Source organism: Ictalurus furcatus, chromosome 2 (assembly GCF_023375685.1).
Source record: "Ictalurus furcatus strain D&B chromosome 2, Billie_1.0, whole genome shotgun sequence".
Taxonomy (NCBI): Eukaryota; Metazoa; Chordata; class Actinopteri; order Siluriformes; family Ictaluridae; genus Ictalurus; species Ictalurus furcatus.
Genome location: NC_071256.1, coordinates 14,342,620 through 14,368,555, shown reverse-complemented (window position 1 = coordinate 14,368,555; position 25,936 = coordinate 14,342,620). Strand labels below are relative to the sequence as shown.

The 25,936-nt window shown below is 37.5% G+C and overlaps 1 protein-coding gene across 3 annotated transcripts; it reads left to right on the top strand.

Moving 5' to 3' along the window:
• LOC128622900 (cytokine-dependent hematopoietic cell linker) lies at positions 1 to 25,936 on the top strand. Of its 3 annotated transcripts, none has more exons than XR_008388478.1 (18): positions 1 to 392; positions 9,473 to 9,535; positions 10,250 to 10,282; positions 10,430 to 10,565; positions 13,740 to 13,792; positions 13,923 to 13,965; positions 14,063 to 14,125; positions 14,270 to 14,304; positions 14,414 to 14,433; positions 15,630 to 15,746; positions 16,434 to 16,464; positions 16,598 to 16,619; positions 16,698 to 16,761; positions 19,315 to 19,343; positions 19,436 to 19,524; positions 19,720 to 19,797; positions 23,137 to 24,050; positions 24,180 to 24,265. XR_008388478.1 is itself a non-coding variant. In XM_053649706.1 (18 exons), the coding sequence occupies exons 3-18, from the start codon at positions 10,280 to 10,282 to the stop codon at positions 24,333 to 24,335; spliced, it is 1,095 nt and encodes a 364-aa protein (XP_053505681.1). In that variant the 5' UTR covers positions 6 to 392; positions 9,473 to 9,535; positions 10,250 to 10,279; the 3' UTR covers positions 24,336 to 25,936. The 3 variants fall into 3 exon arrangements, 2 of the variants coding, with proteins under 2 accessions (XP_053505681.1, XP_053505682.1); XM_053649706.1 differs by having other exon boundaries at positions 6 to 392; positions 23,137 to 23,292; positions 24,180 to 25,936; XM_053649707.1 differs by having other exon boundaries at positions 7 to 392; positions 16,437 to 16,464; positions 23,137 to 23,292; positions 24,180 to 25,936.

Sequence of the window (25,936 nt, the reverse complement as noted above, 5' to 3'; positions counted from 1 at the left end):
GTGTGTGGGATGATAATCTATAAGTGGAGGAGCATTCAGATGTTAATCTTAAACAGGATGTGAGCTGAGAAACCACCCGCTGAGAACAAGTGACCTTGCTGCTGCTGCTGCTGCTGTTGCTGCTACTTTGTACACACACACACATGCACGCACACACACACACACACACACACACACACACACACACACACACACACACACACACACACACACACACACACACACACACACACACACACACACACACACACACACACACACACACACACACACACACACACTCTCTGGCCTACACATCCTCTCCACACTGAAACCTGTTCTCATACTCAGTCGACTTCTCCTCACACAAAGAAACTCGGTCTCGCTGAGTGTAAACGTCTCCATCCCACCAGGTAAGAACTGTCTCGCTGTCTTAATCGCTTGGGTTTGTTCGTGGCTGTACAGTAAAAGTGTGTGTGAAGACCTGTGTGAGCAGCTCAGCTGAGGGCCTGTATAAATTAGTGATCTAAGTGAATGATGAATAATAATCAAGCTAGAACACATTAAAAGTAAAAGTAAAAGTACAGTAAAAGTATTAGCATGATTTTTCTAGTGTTGCTAATGTTGGACTGTTGTTAGCTCAACTGGTGGATGTAATGCTAGTAACACTTTAAGTGATGTTGGAGATTCTTAATGCACTCATTGTGCTTTTTTTCTAATGCCATTAGTGTCTATTTTTAATGTTATTTTTGTAGATAGCGTGCCCTTTTAGTGTTGTTGCTGTACCCTTCTTACCTCTATTGTAATAATTGTGGTGTGCCTTTACTAGGAATTTTGGTATCCCTGTTACATCACATCCAGTGCTATCAGTGTTGCCTTATTTACTAGTGTTGTGTCTTTTTAGTGAATTGGTGTCTTTTCAAGTTCTCTTTTTATTGCCATTGCTGTGTCTTTTTAAGTTTTAGTTCTGCTGTTGTCTCCCCTTTAACCGTTAGTGTCGTTACTGTTCCCTTTTTACTGCAACTGGTGTGCCCACGTTAGTGCAAGTGTTGCATGTTTTTCACAGTTTGTATCACAACTGGTGCTGTTAATGTACCCTTTTAGTCCTTAGAGTTGTCTGTAGAGCTGTCTAATACAAGACAGGGCCAAGACAAGGACTCGCCGAAATAGATTCAAGGCGGAGTCTTAAGGGGTTTGAGGTGAAGTCAAGATCGAGTCAAGATGAAAGTCCAAATTAAGACTGAAAACCAAATCCTTTTTAAGCCTTCTTTAGAGTTAAGTTAATGGATTGTTTTAACATGGTCAAGTCACATTTGCAATGATGAAAAAGCGTTAGCAATAAAACAGCACAGTAAGATAGTGTGTAACTTCAGCTCCATACTGTATATTGAAAATGCACTGTTATGGGTTGGGTTTTTTTTTTACGGTTTACTGCAGAATCACCTTAAAATCCATCACCCAGCTAATGCCAACAAGCAGTTGTCAATATTATTACACCCTACTGTATTCTCCTTAACCCTTTCTCGCAGTGCACTGGCGTTCCATTTCACTGCCGGAACGGAAATCGACTTATCGGACATTTACAATCAGTATAAACAAATTAATTATATTATTGCCGCAAGTATGTTTGACGATTAGTCTGGACACTGTTGGGTTTCTGTGTGTAGAGTACTAGAACTCTGTGTTTAGCTGCCTGTGAGCAGGGTGATGGGAAAAGGGAGGGGTGTGAGCCCCCTGCTGGGCAAACATTTCACACCTCTCCGCATTAATATTGGTACAGAGATAAAAACAGACAGCACAACTAAAGCTATTTTGGTAGTAAAACACCGTATATACGACTGCTGCAATAACATTTAAATTATAACATTTTACGACAAATTATAACATTTAAACCTAGTAGGCTAGGTAAAACTGAAATACTTAAAGCCCTGAGTGTCTACTTTCATATGAGCCATTAACACTAATTGTGGAGTGTGACATCATAAATAAATTCAATGGCACCACCAAAACAGGCACAAAAAAAAAAAAAAGAAAAGAGTTAAACTTGAAATGGTGGAAATGCTCATTTTCCTGTCTATTTTTAGCGTTTATCATATTGGGTCTAGACAATTTGTTAATTTTGTTTTAATTGTTAATTGTGTTTTTCTTTATATTACACAAGCTTAGCTGTGCTAACTCCTCTCCAACAGTTTTAGCTTCATGGTATTCTTATACCCTAACTAGCATTTAGATGCTTCTGTGAAGACTATAAAGCAGATCGGTACTTCACTCTGGATAAGGACATCTGCCAAATGCTATGAATGCAAATGGGTTGTTTTTTTTGGGTTGTTCTTTTTTAAAGAGATATAATCATGTGAAGTGGTTACTGTGGTAATTACAGTTAACTTAAGCTATGGTGGGAAATAAGAGGAGTCTGACTGTCTCACACCTTCCATTGCTCATTTAGGCAGCCCTGTGGGGAATGCCCATTATAACGAGAGAAAATGACAAAATGACCTGATAATATATACTGTAAGAACGTATGATTTATGATATGATTAAACACCAGTAATGAACATTACTGCACTGTGTGCCTGAAGATAAATGCAATGAAATAATGTGTTTTATATACAGAACCCGAGTGCATACGTCCCGTAGTTGCAGTTCCACAAGACACATTCCGCTTTACATTAAAAAACCAGTAATGCTTTCTACCGTTAGTGTTCATTTCCTCAATTTTGAATGTTTCTAACAAAGTGCTTAATGAGCCCATGATTAAAGAGAACTTACAGCACATGCAAAAATATTTTAAATTGTAAAAAAAAAAAAAATTAACCAAGAATATTTTTAAAAGAGCACACCAGCATCATTAATATTTCTTAATGATTACACCAATGACACTAAGGTAAATCAAAGGCACACAAGAGACACTAAAAATTGCACAACAGAGGAAGTAAAGACTTAAAAGGGCACATTAATGGCACTTAAAAAGGAACAACAATGGCAATATAAATGTACACTGACAGTACAGTGCTAAGTGATGCACCAACAGCTAGGGCTATAGGACTTGAGTCCAGCCTTGAGTAAATCTCAGATTTATTGTCATTTGGTCTTCAGCACTGGTCTTGGTCTTGGGCACTGGTCTCACTAGTTATGGTCTTGGTCTCGACTGAGATCCGTCTTTTTTTTTTTTTTTCAAGGGTACAAAATTTGACAGGAAATAATCCCTTCTTCTAGACAGCTTAGTCATGGAGTCACTGGAGCAATGCACGAATAAAGCAAACTAGTTGATAGAACTTGTATAACTCGTTCAAGTTCAATTAATTATTTAAGAATGGGTGTTAATATTGCTGCTACACCATCTTGTTTACCAATGGCAGGGCAAGAAACAACTTTGTTCATTATAAACCATATTTTGAACTGTTGTGATATATATTATATTTGGAAGTGTATTATGTACAGTTTAATTAAAATTATTCAACCCCCATTGTAAATAAGGTTTATTGTCAAAATGTACAGTCATATAACAAGGAGGTAACTCTGGACTTCATTTCCTTCAGCCACTGCACTGTACTACATGTCACATGACCACCTGCACCTGAATCACGTTTCTGTTAATGAGCACACTTATATATAGCCACTGTTTGCACTGCGTCTCTGTCTTACGTTTGTCTTAGACTACAGTGTTCCATGTTACTGTATTTTGTTTCTTGCTACAGTATTTTGCCAAGTTGTCTTAGCGTCTTTGTTTTGATTGTTTGTTTGTTTAATGAAACGTATATCTGTGATTGCTTCCGAATCTACCTTGAATCGTGATATACAGACTTTCAGCTGTTTGCAATGAACAAATTAAACAGAAGCAATTGAAATAGTTCAACACAACGAATGCTTCAAGTGGTTTCCCCAAATTCAACTGAAAATGCAACTTATAATGACTTCTCCAGTTTCAAAATTATTCAACCCCTTCATGGCAAGCATCTTTAGTACTTAGTACTTTTCTTTTAGTACTTTGCTGTTATGACCTGCTGCAAACAAGGTGCATAGCTTCCGGCAGCGTTCCTGAGGAATTTTAGCCCATTCCTCATGAGCAACGTCCTCCAGTTCAGTAATATTCTTGGGTTTGTGTGCTGCAAATGCCTTCTTGAAACCCCACCAGAGATTTTTTATGGGGTTGAAGTCAGGCAACTATGATGGCCCTGTAGAATCTTCCAGAGCTTCTTCTGCAACCAAGCCTTGGTGGAATTTGAGCTATGCTTAGGATCATTGTCCTGTTGGAAGGTCTAATGATACCTAAGCTTCAGCTTCCATACAGACGGCATGAAGTTTTCTACTAGGATTTGCTGATACTTCAATGAATCCATCTTGCCTTCCACACGCTACAGGTTACCAGTGCCAGAGGATGCTAAGCAACCCCAGAGCATCACCGAGTCTCCACCATGCTTGACTGTGGACAGAGTGTTCTTTCTTCATTTTTCTTCCTCCAGACATACCGCTGATCCATCGTACCAAAAAGTTCCAGTTTTGTTTCATCACTCCACAGAACAGAATCCCAAAACTTCTGCGGCTTATTTATATGATTGTGAGCCGACTTTTCTGCTGCTTTTGGGTCAGTAGTGGTGTATGTCTTGGAGTTCTGGCATGGAAACCTTCTGCATTTATTCCTTCTGTGCCTTACTCTGCTCACTGAAACCTCAGTGCCTGTCACCACAAAGTCTTGCTGCAGGTCTTTTGCAGTCACTCGAGGGTTTTTCACAAGCTGCCTTCTCAGAAATCTGGTTGCAGCCATTGATTGCTTCTTTTTTCTTTCATTTATTTTCTGTCCCTAGTCAGTTCAGGTATTTAATGTGTTCCAGCTCAAGCACACCTGGTGCAACTAATGAAGCCCTTGATTAGTTTCATCAGGTGTGCTTGAGACAGAACAAAACTTCCCGGGATTTCTGACCATTTTCTGCCGAAAATTTTCATGGCATCCCTAAAAAATATTGTTAACTGATGTTAACTATTACATTAGTGATGTTAACCATTACCTTTTAACTAAGTCAAAACATACACTGATAGATTTTATTGCATATTAATGAACTCAAACATTCTCCGTTTACCTTGAGAGAAAGCAAGAGAGCCCTGCCAGCGTCATTTAATATCAGTGAGCTCAAAGCACCTGTGCAACTGTCAGTCATTCCAGATTCAGATATCAACTGGCTCATCACCCATTTTATTGGGAAGAAAAAGAGTCCTTCCATATTTAGAGTGATTTGAGTGATGATGTATTTTGAGTGATAGCTCATACCAGCTAACGCTGATGTTAAATTGCAGCATTCGTACCCAAAATGCGTAAAGGTTGGCAGGTCTGGTAATATAAGATAATCACAGCAAACATCACTGGACATTGGTGCAGAGTAAGATTGTGTAGAGATGATTACATTGCTATATCCTACAAGCCTAAGTACAGCAGAAAAAACAGTACAAGTAGAGTTTTTTAATTAGTGCACATTTACATGTTTAGCAAACAGATAGGTCTTAGGGAAAGTTGATGCTACCACCTGGGAGCAGGACAGAAGAGAATCTTAATTTGTGTTTTCCTTGTATCGTACATAATGGTGGATCGAGTTTAGCTGTGCTAGAAGCCGAAAGTTTAATAAGTGCCTTCAGGTAGGTAGGGATAAGTTTTGGAGCCATGAAGTGATGTGGGGAAAGACATCACCTAACACACATACTGAATAACTTCCATAATCAGGGTCACGTGTTAAACTGAGACAGGGGCTGTTACATGTCAACATGGAGAAATTTCATTTCAAGCAAAAGTTGTGAGTAGCTAACCATCGCTAACTGCATACCATGCCATTACATGTTAGTTTTTAAATTACACTTCACACAAACGAGCAGTGTGGTGGCGCGACAGATAGCATTGCTGCTCAACAGGGTCCAGGGTCTCTGGTTCAATCCTGAGTGACAGCAGTCTAACAAACCTGCTGGTGTCTGTGTCATTAATATTAATTAATTAATCAACAAAAGACAAAGAGAAAATCACTCATTTGACTGAATAACTTCAGTAAATTTAATAACAAGAACTGTATATATCATACAGTGAAGTCTATTATATTTTGCATTTATTTGCTTTATTCAATTTCTGTAGTATTTCTTACTTGAATACTACTGAAAGACCTACCCGAGAAAACATATCGTTATCGTGAAATAAGATTGTAGTTATATCGCCCACCCTTAAACATTAGCATTTGGTGATTCCAGTCTTGAATTGCACATAAAATGTGAAATGCAGTTCTTAATGTAGTAAATATCATAAACCCTGCTGGATTTTTTACAATTTTTTATTTTAGGAATTAAAATGAAAAAAGTTACAAGAACAGAGCTGTGTTTAGAAATGAGTTTGTTGTCATTCATAGACAGATTAAAAGCAGTAATAAAGCATGAAGCTTGTTGTTATGACGTGCGGCGGAATGTAACTCTACTCTGTACTCTCTCTCTCTCTCAGCCTATATAACTGTGGGGGAGAGGCATCAAATCACTGAAATGTCAACTCAAACTGGACGACACAATATAGTGTGATACAATAACAAAACAGCTTCATTTCATATACTTATATAATAATAATAATATTACACTTAATAATAATAAAAGTTCTACATATACCTCTATATCCCCTTTTTTCTTTGAAACCATTTTTGGATAGGAAACTAGTTGAGGTACTGATGAAATGAAATAAAAATATTAAATGGCAATGGCAAGATGTAATAGAGGCATTTTTTGTTATGTTTATGTTGCCACTGGATTGTGAAGGTTAAACTATTAATTGAACAGCTCAGTGTTGAGTTTACAATTGCAATTTCAAAACTTATTTCTGGACTCGGCAGGACTCGACTCAGACTTTAAGGACTTGGACTTGAGTCCAACTTGGCCCCTTTCAGACTCGGAATCGGACTCTGACTCAATTGGTTAAGGACTTGGTCTCGACTGGAACTCGACAAAGGTGGACTCGGACACAACACTAAAAAATAGCATTGATATGAATTTTTACTGTTTACTACTTTGGCATGAGTGGTACTGAGCCCTCATGTGTTGAGTTTGTGTATCCACATATTTTCAAATGATTTGATCTGTTTAGCAACTAAAACACTTGTTAGCTCATTTTAACTCACAATTAACAATTGTAATAATCACAGACATATATACATTTCCTACACAACAAACCTACAATACTGTCTACTTCAGGTTGTGTGTAAGTTAATAATATAGATTGAAGTACTAAAATATTATAATGTATCTTCTCCAGTGTATGTTTGTGGTCCCTTATGACTGCTTGATATTTACAGCTTGCACACTTTTTGCATCACGCTAATAAGGCAACTTGCGGTAAGAAAGTCTGTTATGTAGCTCTGTGTTCTTAACACACCCAGAGTTTCAGATCAAGATATGTCTTTCAAATAAGACACAGTGGCTAGAACTGAAACCAAATTGTCAAATGCTATTTCTGCATTTAAATTGTTGGTCTTGGTTAAGCACTTTTTTTTTCTTGCATGATATCAGCTTGAGAAAGGAGCGGTGTTGCAATAATGACAATATGTCAATATAACACATTTTGAATCCTGTGTGCATCCTCATTCGGGAATGATCATATTAATTTCAACTGTATTTTCTATCATCTCTTGCATTAATGCTACATTATATTGCGAGTAACAGCAAAGAGGAAAATGCAATCTGCTTTAGTCAGGCCATGTTTTCTATCCCCCTTATTTTCCTAGTGTTTAAGTGTCTTTTTTTAAGTGTCTTTCTAAGAGCACTAAACAAGAAAATTCTTAATTTATCGGGTATCTTGGAGGAAGCCTTTACCATCTCCAGTTGGTAGCTGTAGCATGATGGGTAAAGCTGGCTGGTGGGTGGGAATTGGCAAAGAATAAATGGGGAAGAAAATAGGATGGAAATCTAACTTTTGAAATTAAGTCACCAAATCTGAATATGTCACTGGTTTGTGCACCTTGACAATTGTAATTTAGGATTAAAACGAGATGGTCAGTATGTTCGCTAGACTAGATTAGAGTTCACCTTTGGTGCTTCATGTCCAAGCAGAACACAACACTGACACTCCAACATTTCAGGATGAGCCTGGTTGAACACTTACTTAAACTGGACCTCCATCCCATAGGCAACTTGTGAGACTGTTTGGAAGAGCAAATGCAACACCAAAATAGGCATCACGAACTTTAGATGAATTGTATTCATTCAGTGGAAGAAACAAAAAATTTGTTGCATGTGTTATTTCTTGCGTAATATTCTGTTATGCCTCCACTCAGCTTAATAACAGCACCAATCGTGTCAGGTACGAGTGTCACCATAGTTTACATCCTGGTCAGTGTTGTATTCTGGTCTGGATATGAAGCACAAAAGGCAGACGTCTGTTTCCAGCCAACAACTGATGATCCAGACGGTCCAGTCATCCAGGTGCACAATTAAGGCTCTACTATTGGTGAATATACAGTGCATATGATAACGTGAATGCAGGTGAAGGTTGTGATGTACAGTTGTGCCCAAAAGCTTATATACCCCTTGTAGAATCTGCAAAATCTTAATACTTTTAACAAAATAAGAGGGATCATAAAAATCCCATGTTATTTTTTATTTAGTGCTGTCCTGAATAAGCTATTTCACATAACAGATGTTTACATATCGTCCACAAGACAAGATTATAGCTGAATTTATAAAAAATTACCCTGTTCAAAAGTTTACATACGCTTGATTCTTAATACTGTGTGTCATTACCTGGACGATCAACGACTGTTTTTATGTTTTGTAATTGTTGTACATGAGTCCCTTGTTTGTCCTGAGCAGTTAAACTACCCACTGATCTTCAGGAAAATCCTCCAGGTCCTGCACATTCTTTGCTTTTCCAGCATCTTCTGCATATTTGACCCCTTTCCAACAGTGGCTATATGACGTTGAGGGACTCGTACACAACAATTAGAAAAGGTGTAAACATTCACTGATGCTCCAGAAGGCAACATGATATATATTAAGAGCCAGGGGGTGTAAACAGGATGTTCAGGATGCTCAGTGTAAATTGTTATTATTTTGAGCTTATTTTTTTCATTTAGTACTACCCTCCAAAAGCTAAATAAGATATTTACATGTCTCCCAGAAGATATATATATATATAATAGCAATTTACACCGATAAATTGGTGTTTCTTGTCTTGATATAAATTTCGCTGCAGTTTAAGCTCTAATAGCTAAACTATAAAGGGAATAGTAGTGCTAATAAAAATGACACTCAACTCTGAATTAGAGCAATCGAGAGAGCTAGACAATGAATTCTTTCGTGCTTTGTAAAGTTTACAGCCTTGTGCATGACACTCAAAGGCGATGGCCTCGTCATAGTGATAGAATGTGACCGTTTTGATCCCGTCAAGACATTTGGCTTTTCTCCACGAGGAAATGTATTATTTTGCTTCACTATTAAACACATATTACAAAACACACATTTATTAATGCGTTTTGTTTTTCAGCAAAAAGTTGTGTTTCCTTGAAGCTGAAAACTGTCCCTTTATGGACGACGTTCAAAGATAAAGGTACCACGTACACATTGTACAGATCATAACATGTAGATTGTTGTACCTGATATCTATTTAGTAATTTCCTATCCAGAAAAGTCACACAAAGACCACGTGTAAACCACACATCATACATTTCACATTCTGGGTTTACATCATAACACTTAAACACATTTATCTCCTGTCCTACATTTTATTGTCTGTTTGCACCAAATATGGGTATACAATTTACACTTTCAGGGTATAACGTGTTAAAATGCATTTTCACAGGTTTTTCACATCACATATTTCTCAAAAAATTGCATGTGGAAAACATAATCACATTGTACTGTGAAAATGTACTGTGACATGTACTATGTGTGATTTTTCTCTGCAGTAACTCTTCAAATCGTTAGTAATCAGGATCTACGTATTAGGTGTATTCAGTCAAGGCCAATATATATATATATATATATATATATATATATATATATATATATATATGTATATATATATATTCCAACTTTCAGTTGATGATGTCATAATGGCTGTTACAGCACCTGACCAATCAGCAGCTTTGCTGAAAAGCTGAATCTTTTTTGAAAGCATGAATCCTTATATACACACACTTTCTTTGTTGCATTCTCTTTGCTGCAGTCCATTGCGTCAATCGAAAATGGGTTACTGAGAATTAATCCAGGTCACTCTGTGTGTGTGTGTGTGTGTGTGTGTGGGTATGTGTGTCAAATGCAGAGTGCACATCGAAATGTGTCTCCTTTGAACATGGTGAGTCGAACGTTCTCTATCCTAGTCTTTGTATCATTCTGTCTGTCTGTCTGTCTCTCTCTCTCTTTCTCTCTCTCTCTATACCTTTTCTCTATATTGAACATTCTGTTTCACACATACAACATAATATAAATGTTCACCAATCAGGATCGTTGGAACAGAGCAGGCGGGATCAAACAAAGATTCGATCACCATGACGACTCAGACGAAGGAGATTACCACGAGCCAGAGGAACCCATAATGCGCTTTCCCAGACCTTGCCAGCCGCCTTCAGTCTACGCAGGTAACGTATTCCACTGTGGATGTTAAACCACACAGGCCATGTACAGTACAGGCCATATAAACACCATTACAAATGCCAAACACACACTTTTGGCTATATTTGTATCCTGCAGAGTGATCATGATTAATGGTTAAGAGGGTGGATTCTTATGTATTATTTATTTTATTAACACAAATATGTGTTTGGTTTAGAGAGTGATCAGGTGATGTGTGCTATAATGAAACAGACTGATTCTAGAGGTGTTACAATGTCTCCGTCTAGTGTCCAAATTATGGTACAGGCATACTCACTTCATATACTGTGCTGCTTTGCCCTGAATGGTTCCTAATCGAAAGTAAATTTCTTTCAAGTGTGTGGTTTGAGATACGTCCACATTGGACAGATGATAGTGAAGCATATCCGATAACAGCACATACTGAAGTGTATTATTCCTTTTTGCCAGTGCTTACAATTCTATTTATTAAAGAATTACATGGTGTACTTTTTTGTTTTTGTTTTTTACATTTCATGTTGTAGAACATCCATGAAACACGCTAGTTCCTGTTATTCCCTTATGTTACATTCCTCCATCCTGAAGACTTCCCCTTTTGGCCATTACCCTTCTGAGAGTGATATGCATGTTTGTGATGGGGTTTGTGTAGACTGTATAGTGAACAGAGTGTGTGTGAGTAGAAATCCATTAAAAACACTGAGTTCTAGAATGTAGAGTAGAAGAAATAGCGTTCTCCAAGGCCTTGGTGCAATATTTAATAGGAAGTGAATGACCAGATAACGTGTAGTGCAAATTAGGAAGGTTGAAATGCAGATGAAAATGAGGACAACAGGAAGTTGTCCACTAGAACAGCGTAACAATAAAACATACAGTATAGTACCTTCAGTAAACATCAGCCTGATTACTGGAATGATGTGTGATGACTAAAGCTGTATCACATACAGTACAAGCAGCATAGAAGTCAATAAAGTGTGTATTGTACAGTTCCCATGTGACAGGTAATGCTAGTGTAGTTGATTATTGCATAACGACATTCCTGAGTACATGCTTTTCCACCCCTAGAGATCCATTAAAAGACAGTACGTGCAAATTTGAACAGAAACAGGTTGCTGACTGGCAGGTTGCTAGATGTTTTGAGGTTTTACTGTATGAAAGCTCTGTATCCAAGTTAAGATGTTGCTTCAGTATTCAGTAATGACTACCAGTTGTGTTACATACTGTATAAGTACTGCTACAGCCCATAGGTAATACTCAGGATAATATGCAAGGGACATTTTTGCTAGATAACTAACTATGTAGCTCAAAACATGTATGAATTAACACAAAGTCCAACAGCATTTGGCTTAGTTATCTATCCAGCTCATGTTTCTTTATGCAATGCTGATAATCAAGATGGTGTTCACTATACAGCGTAGACCACTTGGTTAGTTAACAAAATTATTGAAGAAAAAAATGTATTCCTCAGATATAGAGCATTTTCAGACTTGAAGACTTGTTTATTGTGAATTGAGTAATTTCTTTATCACTACTATTAATCAAATGAATTATTACTATTCATTACCATTACTACAGTTTTTACTAGTGGCCGGCCGTGGCTCAGGTGGTAGAACAGGTTGTCCATTAATTGTAGGGTTGGCGGTTTGATTCCTGGCCCACATGACACCAAATGCTGAAGTGTCCTTAGACAAGACATTGAACCTCAAGTTGCTACCGATGGCATGCCTGGCAGCTTTGCTACCATTGGTGTGTGAGAGAATGGGTGAATGAGAACCAATGTAAAGTGCCGTGTAGAACTGCTAAGGTTAAAAAAATAAATAAGTGCTATATAAGTGCAGACCATTTACCATATTACTAGTAGCAGTACATTTACTCAAGTCAATGTATTTTGTGCTTCCACAATTGTTATTATATTTTTCAAAAACTAAATGTAGTGAAGTTGAATGTTATATTTATTTATTTATTTTAAAACCTATGTAAAAGTACTCTGATTTAATTCTACTCAAAATATTACCATTATACTGAACCATGTAAAACCCTTTCTCGCAGTGCACTGGCAGTCCATTCCCGCCAGGGGAATGGAAATCGACTTGTCGGACATTTTCAATCAGTATAAACAAATGAATTATTTTATCGCTTCAAGTCTGTTATAAGATTAGTCAGGACAAGGTTGGGTTTCTGTGTGTAGAGTATCGTGACTCTGTGTTTAGCTGCCGGCGAGCAGGGCAATAATAACATTGGCACTAAAGCTTTTTTGAGATTAAAACACTGTGTACAACTCCCACAATAAAATGATAACATTTAAACCTAGTAGAATAGGTACAAAAGGAAATTACAAATTTCAACTTTCATAAGTGTCAACTTTCATATGAGCCATTACCCACTTCTGTGGCGTGTGATATCATAAATAAATTCAATGCTGAACACAGGCACCCTTAAACGAAGCAGAAATTCTATTTTTTCGAGTCTGGTAAGTACTATAACCAGAGTACATATAGTTCATTAATTATCCCTGCTGTTCAAGCCTGTTCTGGTATGTTCTGGGTCATCAGATACTACATTGGTGTCTTTTCTGAAGCAGCGCTTGTGGTTGATGTCATGTATCGGAAGCAGAGAGACCCCTGTGATGTCCTCTTTACAGGCTGCTGCACAGTCATGCGGTCTGATACTTTGCCGTTCCTGTACCAGAAAGTGATGCAGCTGGTCAGGATGCCTTTTTGTAGAATGTGGTGCAGATGGGAGGTCCTGAGTAAGCACAGGAAGTGGAGATGCTGCTGGGTTTTTATAAACAGTTATTTATTAACATATTGTGAAGAAGAGTCGTGGGATGAGCGCAGAACATTGTTTATGATTATAGCAGCAGTACTTAGGTACAAGTCTACAGTATCCAGGTGAGATGTCCACTAAAGCAAGGCTGTAGTGTGTGAACGTGTGGGTGCAATTGTGCCCTGCGATTGGTTGGCACACTGTCCAGGGTGTCCCCTAGCTTGTGTCCCGAATTCCCTGCGATAGGCTTTCCCGCAACCCTTTGTAGGATAAGCGAGATGGGTGGATGGGTGGATGGATTAAGCAGTGTGTGAAGAGTTTTTTTTATTTATTTTTTTTCTAAAAACAGTATCTAAAAAATTAGGAACCTGTAAGAACCCCTGGTTCACAAACTGTGATGTTATGTGTGTTGTATGTAGACAAGGGTCCTGCGAGAGAACGGCCTTTTCCCAGCGGAGCTAAAGATTTGAAGGTGAGTATAGTGTGTGTGTGTGTGTGTACTTGTGTGTGAGATTGAAAGAGAGAGAGAGAGAGAAGTGTAATAATGTGCACTACTTACAGTTGAATTTTGTGTGTGTGTGTGTGTGTGTGTGTGTATGTAGAACATTTTGGATACTCCTCCTCGACTGCCGAAGAGGCCCCCAGGTAATCACTGCAGCTGTGGACATTACTGTGGAAATGCAGATGCAGCGAAACGCATTCTATAATAACATGCTCCTATAATTGACTTCCTCTCAAACAGGAAGCGCTGCGCCGATTGTAAACCGCGATCTAAAACCAGGGCGACAGGGGAAGGCCACTTCAGGTCTGTCTCTCTCTCTCTCTCTCTCTCTCTCTCACACATACACACACACATACACACATAGTATATAAAGTATAGAAAAATATAACAATAATAATAATAATAATAATAATAATAATGCTTTTTTTTTTTACATGACTTTTGCAGATCGAAGATCACAGACTCTAGGTTCTAATGAACCGGTAAACAAATGCACATAAAAATATGTATAATAATGTTTATTGTGCATATGAATAAACACATAACTGTGTGTGATTCTTGCTTATTTACATATTAATTTGTGTTTTCCAGACTACAAAGATCCCACCGAGGTAAGGACTGTGATGCTGGATATTACATTCCAACTGTCAACACTAAAAATATTTATTTGATTTCTGTGTTTGTTTGTTTGTTTGTTTACACCCCCCTCTTCAAAGACCATTGAGACTTTTTTGGTGTTATTAGATTCTAACAATACTAATACATCCCCTGAAAAACCAACACTAACAAATCTAACACCAGGAAGTATAAAAATCATAAACACCAACATTTTCAACATATTCAGATTAAAGTGTTATGAACAATTTTCCTCGCATTTATCAAGAAATTTCTCACAGGAAATGACTTTTTTGGACACAGTGGTTTCAGATAAGGACACACATATACAGTGCTGTGCAAAAGTTTTAGACATTTTTTTAGACATTTTAGACATTTTTTTTAGTACAAACTTTGTTACAGATTTGACTTCTACATTATCAAATCAGTAGAATAAACATTTTAGATTTCCAAACATTCATTTACTAGCACCAAATTAAATGTTACAGAAAAATGTTTTTATGTCATTAAACAAAGCAGCATATTAAGTGATAAGAGACACTTTTCAGACAGAAAACACATAATGATAGCTGCTGGAATTTGCTGCAAAAATAAGAAAGTCAAAGTCTCCAGAAGAACCGTGTCTGGTTCTGCGAGATGCTGAATAAAACTTATAGCTCATTTCCTTATAAAAGCACTAATTGTACTTATTTCATTATTTTTGAAGACATCTTTGCTCTACAGCATTTCTTTGCATGTGCCTAAATCTTGTGCACAGTACTGTACATGTTTGTCTTATTATATTTGTGAGGACCTCACATTAATATAATTATTAACACAGCAAATTAACACTTTTACACCTATACTAAATCTAAGCCCAACCTTAATCTCAGTAACTAAAAGGAAACATTTTGTCTCTTCTAGTTTTTGTTTGTTTGTTTTTAAATAAAAGTTGCAAATTTGTGGGGACACACATAACACAGCAGCACACACAAAAACACATACAGTGATTCAGAAGATACATTTCAGGTTTAGATCAGATTTTCCTGAACTTGTGTGTACACATGCATGTTTGTGTGAATGAGTGATGGAGGATGCAATTGACTCCCTGTAGTCTAATTCTGGAGAAAATAAGCGGTGTTACCCTGCTACACTCCTCTTAATTAGAACCTGCACCTACAATATTTTGACACGTCCACATTTTTCATGCCAGGCCAGTGAAATCACTTCCACGTGACTGTTTTGATCACACTGACGATGCTCCTCCATCCAGATCTCCACCCTGTGCTCCAGTGCGCACCCCACACATACATACACGCACTGCAGCTGAGTGAGTACACACACACACACACACACACACACACACACACATATTTATGTATAAATATACAGACACTTATGTATTTACAGACTCACTTTATAAGCAAACACACACACAGACACACACAAACTCATTTACGGACTCACACACTCCTTACATAGGCTACAAGCAGACACACACACACAGACACTACACACACACACTCATTTAGGGACTCTTTTACAGATTCAGACACACCTTACATAGGTTACAAGCAAACACACACACACACACACACACACTCACACAAACTTGTTTACAGACTCAGACACACCTTCCATAGGCTACAAGCAAATACACACAATCACACACACACACAAACTCATTTACTGACACAGACACACCTTATGTAGAATGCTACAAGCATACACACACGGGCATGCACAAACTCTTTAACAAACTCAGGTGCACCTTACATAGGCTGCAAGCAAACATACACACACACACACACACACAGTCAAAAAACCTCAGTGAAACATTTTATCATTCTAGGCCAGATGGATCATCTCTGAAACACATTGCTCATTCACAATGAAACATCTACAGCTTTGATGTTCATTCAGCATGACAATGAAAACACACCCACATACGGGTACACACATGTATACACACACATTATAAACACACAGTAACAGTCTTGTTGTGTTTATTGGTCAGCAGTGGTGCGAGTCTGACAGAGGGCGAGAGTGTGAGTCACCTTTCTCACTTATATTCAAAATAATAGTCAGAAATGCGTGATTCTCCTTTAAATTGTCATGCATTGGTAGATATACAAACAATTCTACCCAGTGTATAATGAAGTGTGTTTTTTTTCCTCACAGGTGAGTAACAGCAGATTAACAGGTAAGTGCTTATTCACTCTGCCTTTTGTTCACTCTTCTACATTTGTCAATCATCTTATTAACCCCACCTACTTCACAGGTCTCCGAAGTAGCCCCAATAACCGACACTCGCTGGATCTGGAGTCATGTGAACAGGACCGAAGGTACTAATAAGGGTGATCCTCATTGTGTTGATCAATTATGGGCATCATGCTACAATATCATTCATTTCACTTTAAGTACATAAAGTATTTTCATTAAAAACATTAAATTATATGTATTAAATATGATATTATTTATGTGTGCAAAATGTGTGTAAGAAAATTGTATTTTTTAAATATTATTTTCACTTTTCATTTAAATTAAACACCAATTTATCCATTTTCACATGTTATTTTGTTTATCATAATGGTTTTATACTTTAAATATACTGTATGTAGACCCCAGAATGAATAACTGCAATAAATCCTAATAACAATGTCATTGCTTTACAGGCTCCTAATAAAATTAGTATACAAGTACTTATAAATATAAATATAAGAAGAAACATATTTCCATTATTTATCTTTATACCACAGCACTACTGAGTTCTCAAATCTGAGTGGTCAGAAGGTGTTGATTAAGTGTGTATAACAGCAGCTCTAACAGCAGTTCAGCTGCAAGGCAAGTCACAGGTTTTTATTAATACTCTCATTTTATTACGTTATCATTTCTAGTAACAGTTCTTTCACAGGGACTTGCTGACAGATGCTACACATAATGGGTATAATTAATGAATCTTTTAGCAAAGTTGTGTGTAAATGTATGGGTAAGCCAAACTGAGCTAAATCATGTTACTGACCTGTTGCCAATTAACCTCCAGCTGTTTCTTTTTAGTGACACTTACTTTTCCACCTTTTTTCTGTTGCCCCGTCCCAATTTATTTGAGACTTGTTGTGGCCATCAAATTCAAAATGACCTTATTTTTTCCTTAAAATTGTACATTTCCTCAGTTTAAACATTTGATATGTTTTTTATATTCTATTGTGAATAACATATAGGTTTATGAGATTTGCAAATCATTGCATTCAGTTTTTATTTACATTTTACACAGCGTCCCAACTTTTTTGCAATTGGGGTTGTAATAATAATAATAAGCAAGCACTAAATCTTCCCTAAGCTGAGGCATTTGGTTACGGTTTACAGCTGTATGCAGCCAGACCAGCCGGTCTTCCGTTTATATAGCATAGTGTTTTTGGTTTTAGAGCAGCAAATACTAGCAAGTGCAGACCAGGAAAAAAGGGCTAGAAACACTATTTGGCATGCAAATTAAATTTATGTTACCATGTGAAATTGATTATTTCCCTAAAACAGAATGTCCTTTTTGGTCCTCCAATACCACAATAATTTGTATTTCATTTATTAATGCACAACACATCTTCCTTTTTTTTGTAATTCAACTTTTTTTGTTCAACAATTAGAAATTCATACATCACCACATCAGTAAGTAAGCACCTTCACAAATTTCATCACAATGGAAGGAATGCAATGAAAACAAAAGTACATGGAAATTAAACAGTTGTTGAACAGTCCTGATCATTGACCTTATTTTACCATTTTTTGGGTACATTGGCTACATTGAGTACCACGATTTATCTCCAAGAAGGCATAGTTGTGGTTCCAGAGGTAAATTAGACACCAGCCACTCTTCAAGTATTCCCAGAATTTCGTGCCAGAATGTGCAGATCATGCCCACATATTATGTAAGTAAGTGCCCTCCTCTTCCTTACACTTCCAGCATAAATCATTTCTCACTATCCCCATCTTGTAGAACCTAGCTGGCCTCCAGTAATAGCTATGTACTATTGTACTGGATGAATTTTTCCCGAGCCTCCCGTATGTTCTTATCCATCCATCCATCCATCCATCCATCCATTTTCTCTACCGCTTATCATTACAATCCCTCACAGAGCACAGTCACACACACATTCACACACTACAGACAATTTGTAAATGCCAATCAGCCTACAATACACGTCTTTGGATTGTTAAACTTTAGATTAACCCTAACCCTAGGGTTATCATTTATATTGAATTTCTTCTTAACACAATGCCTAATCTGCAGATATTTCCCAGAATTCCCTTGATCCCCAATATTATATATTTTTCAATAGTACACATCTTCCTTTGTAACATTTTAATATCATACAACATCCACAAAGTTAGTTCTTGGTATGACCTAAGCTATAATAACTACTGTATAAACAGTTATTCCCTCACCGGCGACTCGTTTTTCCTTTCTCTTTTAAAGTTAAAAAGACAAAAAAAAAAATTTCACCAGAAACCTGAAAGCAGAAATTCCTGACTTTTATTTATTGACTGTTGGTTAGAAAGTGCTGACATTGGCATCTCCTTGCAACAATCAACCATTAGACATAGTTAAACAACTATTAGACATTGTTAAATAACACTTTTTTAAAATTAAGTGTATTAATATAAACCTGTGATTTGCATTACAGCTAGAACTTCCATTGAAGCTATGATTATAGAGAATGAATAAACACCTTCTGACCAATCAGATTCAAGAATTCAACAGTGCTGTGGTATAATAAAATCTAAACACACAAGCTGTTTAAACACCTCTTTTATGCACTCTAACACACACTCACCTAATCCATAGTGTACAGGAGAGTAATTGTATATAATGGTGTATTTATGGTTTACTCTCTCCCCTAAAGATACTTGACAGAAGAGACCGCTGTACGAGGTGTGTGTGTGTTTATTCTACACTTTGGGGGAATATCAGTGGCGTGTTGTGTTGTTTTGTCTGTTCATCTTGCTGTGTTATTGTTGTTATAGTTTCAGTCAGACAGATGCATCACGAGTGGCCGCAGGTTAAAGCAGACACAGAGCAGGCCAGCTACACAGGACATAGCAAACCAGTAGAGGTAACACATACACACACACTACTTCTGTCCAATCACCCCAGGCCATGTATTCGACTCTTATTGGCAAGCTGAGTCTCACTAAAAAAAAAAAAACATTGTAAGAGCACTAGATAATCTCCACTACACTAGTGCACCATGGAGTGAATACTGTATGGTTTCATGTTCCTAAGAGATGATTCAGTGTTTCTGTTTCAGGCATCTGCTGAGCAGGAATGGTATGTAGGAGGCTTTAGTAGAGTGGAAGCAGAACATGCACTTCATCTGGTGAACCGGGTAACCACACACCCCATATATACACACACACACACACCCACAAACACACCCACACACAGAGAGAGAAGGATAGATTTTATTTATATATATATATATATATATATATATATATATATATATATATATATATATATATATACACACACACACATACATACAGTATCTCACAAAAGTGAGTACACCCCTCACATTTTTGTAAATATTTGATTATATCTTTTCATTTGACAACACTGAAGAAATGACACTTTGCTACAATGTAAAGTAGTGAGTGTACATCTTGTGTAACAGTGTAAATTTGCTGTCCCCTCAAAATAACTCAACACACAGCCATTAATGTCTAAACCGCTGTCAACAAAAGTGAGTACACCCCTAAGTGAAAATGTCCAAATTGGGCCCAATTAGCCATTTTCCCTCCCCGGTGTCATGTGACTTGTTAGTGCTACAAGGTCTCAGGTGTGAATGGGGAACAGGTGTGTTAAATTTGGTGTCCCTCACACTCCCTCATACTGGTCACTGGAAGTTCAACATGGCACCTCATGGCAAAGACCTCTCTGAGGATCTGAAAAAAAGAATTGTTGCGCTACATAAAGATGGCCTAGGCTATAAGAAGATTGCCAAGACCCTGACACTGAGCTGCAGCACGGTAGCCAAGACCATACAGCGGTTTAACAGGACAGGTTCCACTCAGAACAGGCCTCGCCATGGTCGACCAAAGAAGTTGAGTGCACGTGCTCAGCGTCATATCCAGAGGTTGTCTTTGGGATATAGATGTATACATACTGTCGTCATTGCTGCAGAGGTTGAAGGGGTGGGGGGGTCAGCCTGTCAGTGCTCAGATCATACGCCGCATACTGCATCAAATTGGTCTGTATGGCTGTTGTCCCAGAAGGAAGCCTCTTCTAAAGATGATGCACAAGAAAGCCCGCAAACAGTTTGCTGAAGACAAGCAGACTAAGGACATGGATTACTGGAACCATGTCCTGTAGTCTGATGAGACCAAGATAAACTTATTTGGTTCAGATGGTGTCAAGTGTGTGTGGCGGCAACCAGGTGAGGAGTACAAAGACAAGTGTGTCTTGCCTACGGTCAAGCATGGTGGTGTGAGTGTCATGGTCTGGGGCTGCATGAGTGCTGTCGGCAGTGGGGATCTACAGTTCATTGAGGGAACCATGAATGCCAACATGTACAGTGACATACTGAAGCAGAGCATGATCCCCTCCCTTCGGAGACTGGGCCGCAGGGCAGTATTCCAGCATGATAACGACCCCAAACACACCTCCAAGAAGACCACTGCATTGCTAAAGAAGCTGAGGGTGAAGGTAATGGACTAAACCCTATTGAGCATCTGTGGGGCATCCTCAAATGGAAGGTGGAGGAGCACAAGGTCTCTAACATCCACCAGCTCTGTGATGTCGTCATGGAGAAGTGGAAGAGGACTCCAGTGGCAACCTGTGAAGCTCTGGTGAACTACATGCCCAAGAGGGTTAAGGCAGTACTGGAAAATAATGGTGGCCACATAAAATATTGACACTTCGGGCCCAATTTGGACATTTTCACATAGGGGTGTACTCACTTTTGTTGCCAGCGGTTTAGGCATTAATGGCTGTGTGTTGAGTTATTTTGAGGGGACAGCAAATTTACACTGCTACACAAGCTGTACACTCACTACTTTACATTATAGCAAAGTGTCATTTCTTCAGTGTTGTCACATGAAAAGTTATAATCAAATATTTACAAAAATGTGAGGGATATACTCACTTTTGTGAGATATATATATATATATATATATATAGAGAGAGAGAGAGAGAGAGAGAGATAGATAGATAGATAGATAGATAGATAGATAGATAGATATATTAGATAGTTGATGACATCGTTCAATTTGGATACCATATTGGTGCTCTCCTGATACAACTTAAACATTTTCCCCAAATACCATGGATAAAAACAACTGCTGACACATTTTCCTTAAAGAACACTCATTAAAAAAAAATTTAAACTTGAGCTAGTCAAATTTGCTAGCTAGGGTTTTGTGTAAGACATGTGGCAGTGGTTTGGGGTGACTTTAAAAAAAACAACAACAAAGATTTTAAGAATAAAGTTGTAATATTTTGAGAATTCAATTAATATATTTAGAGAAAATTTTACTATTTGTTATATGAGAAAATAATTTAAATATTTGAGAAAAAGTCATAACACTATGAGAAAACGTGTCAATATTTCAAGAATAAAGTCATAATATATTGAGAAAAAAGTCATTAATATATTACAAGAATAAAGCAACATTTCGAGAATAAAGTCATAATATTATGACAAAAAAGTCATAATATAACACAATGGTGCATATCAGAGCAACGAAAATAAAGAAATACTTTAAGTGAAAAATAAAGGGGCATCAGCACTAGATTATTATTAGACCTTTGAAATCGTCTCTTTAGTTATAGGAGAAATCACAAGCAGTGGTACCTTCAAGGCCATCTATGGTTATGTCTGCATCATAACAGCTACAACTCCAGCGCATTCAGTACAGCATCCAAAACTTCAATGTGTGTCAATGTGTAATGAATCACCATCAGGTAAAGTTTATCGTAAGAGTCCATACGACATAACTCACTGGGGACTCTAGATTGATCATTTGTCTACACACCCTCATGAGTTGCACACAGATGTAACCACCGATAGCCTGGACGGTGACTACTGGCTATGATTTTTCCTTCAACAAAAGAAACAATAAACTTCACCAAATCCTCAACATTGTTCATTTTAACACAAACCTTATGTGTATCATTTTGTCACAAAATTGCTTTTTTTCTCAAAATATTATGACTTCATTCTTGACATCCTGTTTCTGTAACATTATATTACCAACAAGGTAAAAATCTTGGTTTGATTTCAGGTTGTATTTAAAGAAAAAATATATAGAACGTGGGGGAAAAAACTCTAAATCATGTGCTGCTGGTGCGAGGGCTTCAGCCTGTTTAATATTATGTATATCACTAATTTCCACTTAGATGTGTTTTATTGTGGTTATGCCTAACTACTCTGGCATTATGGCTTGATAATTGTTTTCCTCATTTCTGAATCAAGATAGGAAACTCCTGCTCTTTTACTGTCCTCTTAATTTGTGGGGTACTGCAAGGCTCCATTTTAGGACAACTGAAATTTTCAAATAAATAAGTAAATAAATAAAATAAAAATAAAAAAGTATATGTGAAATAAAAAGCAGATTCGACTTTTCTTGCAGTCTAACTATATTTTAAAATCATTATCATGCTTTAGCACATATGAGACACACATAAAACTTCATATTCCAGTGCATCCTGTGCTCTTTGTTGACAGGAAGGAGCTTTTCTAGTGCGCGACTGCTCCAAGAACACTACACAGGAGCCATACGTCCTGGCCTTATTTTACGACAACAGAGTCTTTAACGTGCAGATTCGTTTTTCTAAGGAGACTGGCAAGTACACACTGGGAACCAGAATCAAGACTGACGATGTGAGTAGTGTTATGGTGTCAGGTTTTCCAGTCTCTCATTGGCTACATCCTGAAGCACACTAATGAGTGTGTGAAAGTTGTATGCCTTGAAAACTACACAGCAAAATCACCAGTGCTGATTTAACACCCACAGTGTTGAATTCACACCCTACAATGTTTATATGAGTCCATTGGACTCATATAAACACTCTGGGTGTTAATTCAACATTAGGGATTTTACTGTGTATGATGGTATAATTAATGGTAGGTTTGTTCCACTCCTTGCCAAAATATGCATAAAATGTCCTTTAGCAAAAAATGCTAGCTATATGTTTGTCACATCACAATTTTCCTAGTTAGCTAGATAACTAGCTAATGCTTAAAATAATGTTTGAAAATACTATGACATCCAATGATGGTAAGCTACATTGACACGCTAGTCAATGTGCCATTGTGTGTCAGCAAGTAGTGTCTCCTTAGCTGTGTCCTAAACCACCATACTACCATACTAATGTGTCAAGGTAGACATGTACCTTGACACAGTAGAAAATACCCTTTAGCAAGCAGTGTTAGCTAGCTAACTGCCTCTGGCCATGCTCCAAACCACAGAACATAATGCTGTAGTTTTAGTTTTCACAGTACTACTGTACTCAGTATGTCAAATTTTTGTAACACCTTTGGTGACTGAGCTCTTTGTACAATATATGAATAACATTTAGTATTGTAGTATGTATTTTAGGATGAAGCCACAGATCGTGGCCAGTAGTCATTGTAACCAGGTAAGTTCATCATGGTTGATAAACATCTAGCTGCATAGCTACCCTTTTTGCTAAACAGTGTTTGGTTGATCATGTCCCCTGCCCCCCATCATTTTATGTTGCATTTTAAGTGTTTGTATTGCCTTCCAGACGTTTGAATCCGTGGCTGAAATCATCAAGTTCCACTCCATATTTCCCATCTTGCTTATTGATGGACGAAACCCGGCATCTGCGGCCAGTCATAAGAGACAGTGTGTCCTCATGTATCCCGTCACAGCAGAGGACATGAGGCGATTGCTGAGCTAATGAGCTAAACTCAACAATAAACGAAAAAACATAGTAGCATACAGAGTAACAAGATATGCATCATCTGTATGAAATACAATAAATAAATAAAATTATACACACCCACCTACACAATAAGCATTGTAGATGTAGTGAAAGTTAAATTGTGAAAGATTTCTAGAGGAACAAGCAAAGTGCTAAAGTTGGTTTCACCTCCTCTCAGAAGCACTTTCTTGAACAGCTGATGAATGATTTTATTTTCCCCCAAAAACTAGTTGTATCTCTGTACACTTTTTGTACTATGCATAACATTTACTGAGGTACATTGCAGTTACTTCCTGGATTCTTCTTTTACATGCATATTTTGCAAACTGCTTAAAAGTTTATAAGTTTTATTTTCATGACCGAAGTGACGAATGAAATGAATGAAAGAGAAATGTATTAGGAATAAATAAATTAGAAAGTAAGTGAAACGGCTGATTGGTTAGCTGCTGTAACACCAATTATGATGTCACTCTACCAACGTTTCCCTCAGTGTATTTCAATGGGAAGGACTCACCCATTAAGAAATATTTAAGAAATATATAGAAAACAAAATTCCACAGTAGAACTTTTGCTGGAATGATCTACAAGACAGTTTGAGTGCTCTACATGTCCTGTAAATTAAGGCTATGGGCTGCGCTCATCACAGAAAAAGGAACAGGGATGTGGAAGGAGAAGAAGCAGAAAGAGAACTGTAAGGAATAAGAGCCCTGTGTAATGAAACATTGCACTAGATGCCCAAAAAGACAAAAGAGCCACTAGAATCAGAAAACGTTTCACATGTATGAAGCAGTTGTAACTCTGCCAGGAACTGTATCCATAGGCCGACTATCCTGAGATTGAGGACAATGATGATGACAGAGAAAGATCATAGGCTTAAAACTGTAGCTTACTTGGTTCTTTTGGTTGTTGAGTACTAAAATCAACTGGTAAACACCACTTTCATAACAACAAGCTGTCTGGAAGCATTTCCTGAGAGTATTTCACAAAAATGTAACTCCTGAACTTCCCCAAGTGTCATTAAAACTGAAACGGTCATTGTGTTTGTGGTTTGATGAGCATTTTTGGCAAAAGGGACTACAGTATATACCAAGGAAAATGATCCGACACCCACCATAAAACATTGATGAGAATCGGTGATGCTTTGTGGCTGTTTTGTGGCTGGTGGTCCAGGGCGTTCTTGTAAGGATATTTCAGGGTAAAACCTGGTTGGTTTGGACATACAGTAGATAGAACTTCTAATAAGATGATGAGCCAAATATACAACCAAATCAACACAAATGGTTAAAAAAAAATCTCATTCACTGGATTAAACAATACTGAAAATCTGTGGTGTGTCCTGAAGGGCAAAATCCATATACACAAATATACACAAAGCTAAGCACATAAAGGAGATTAAAATATTTTGCATGGTGGAGTAGACTAATATGCTTCTACAACCATGTATAACCTCGTTAGACATTACAGGAAGATTCATTCAGTGCTGTTTTCTATCCAGACCAGACAAAATATTAGAGTGCTGACCATTTGAAAACCAGTTTCGTAGAAATAAATATGCACTACTTAAAAATCAAATAAAA

What these genes read in the sequence shown, in the direction of transcription:
- LOC128622900 (XM_053649706.1), top strand. An exon ending in GTCTGACAGAGGGCGAGAGT is followed by an intron (nt 16,465 to 16,597) that starts GTGAGTCACCTT and finishes TTTTCCTCACAG; the next exon opens with GTGAGTAACAGCAGATTAAC. An exon ending in CACTTCATCTGGTGAACCGG is followed by an intron (nt 19,798 to 23,136) that starts GTAACCACACAC and finishes CTTTGTTGACAG; the next exon opens with GAAGGAGCTTTTCTAGTGCG.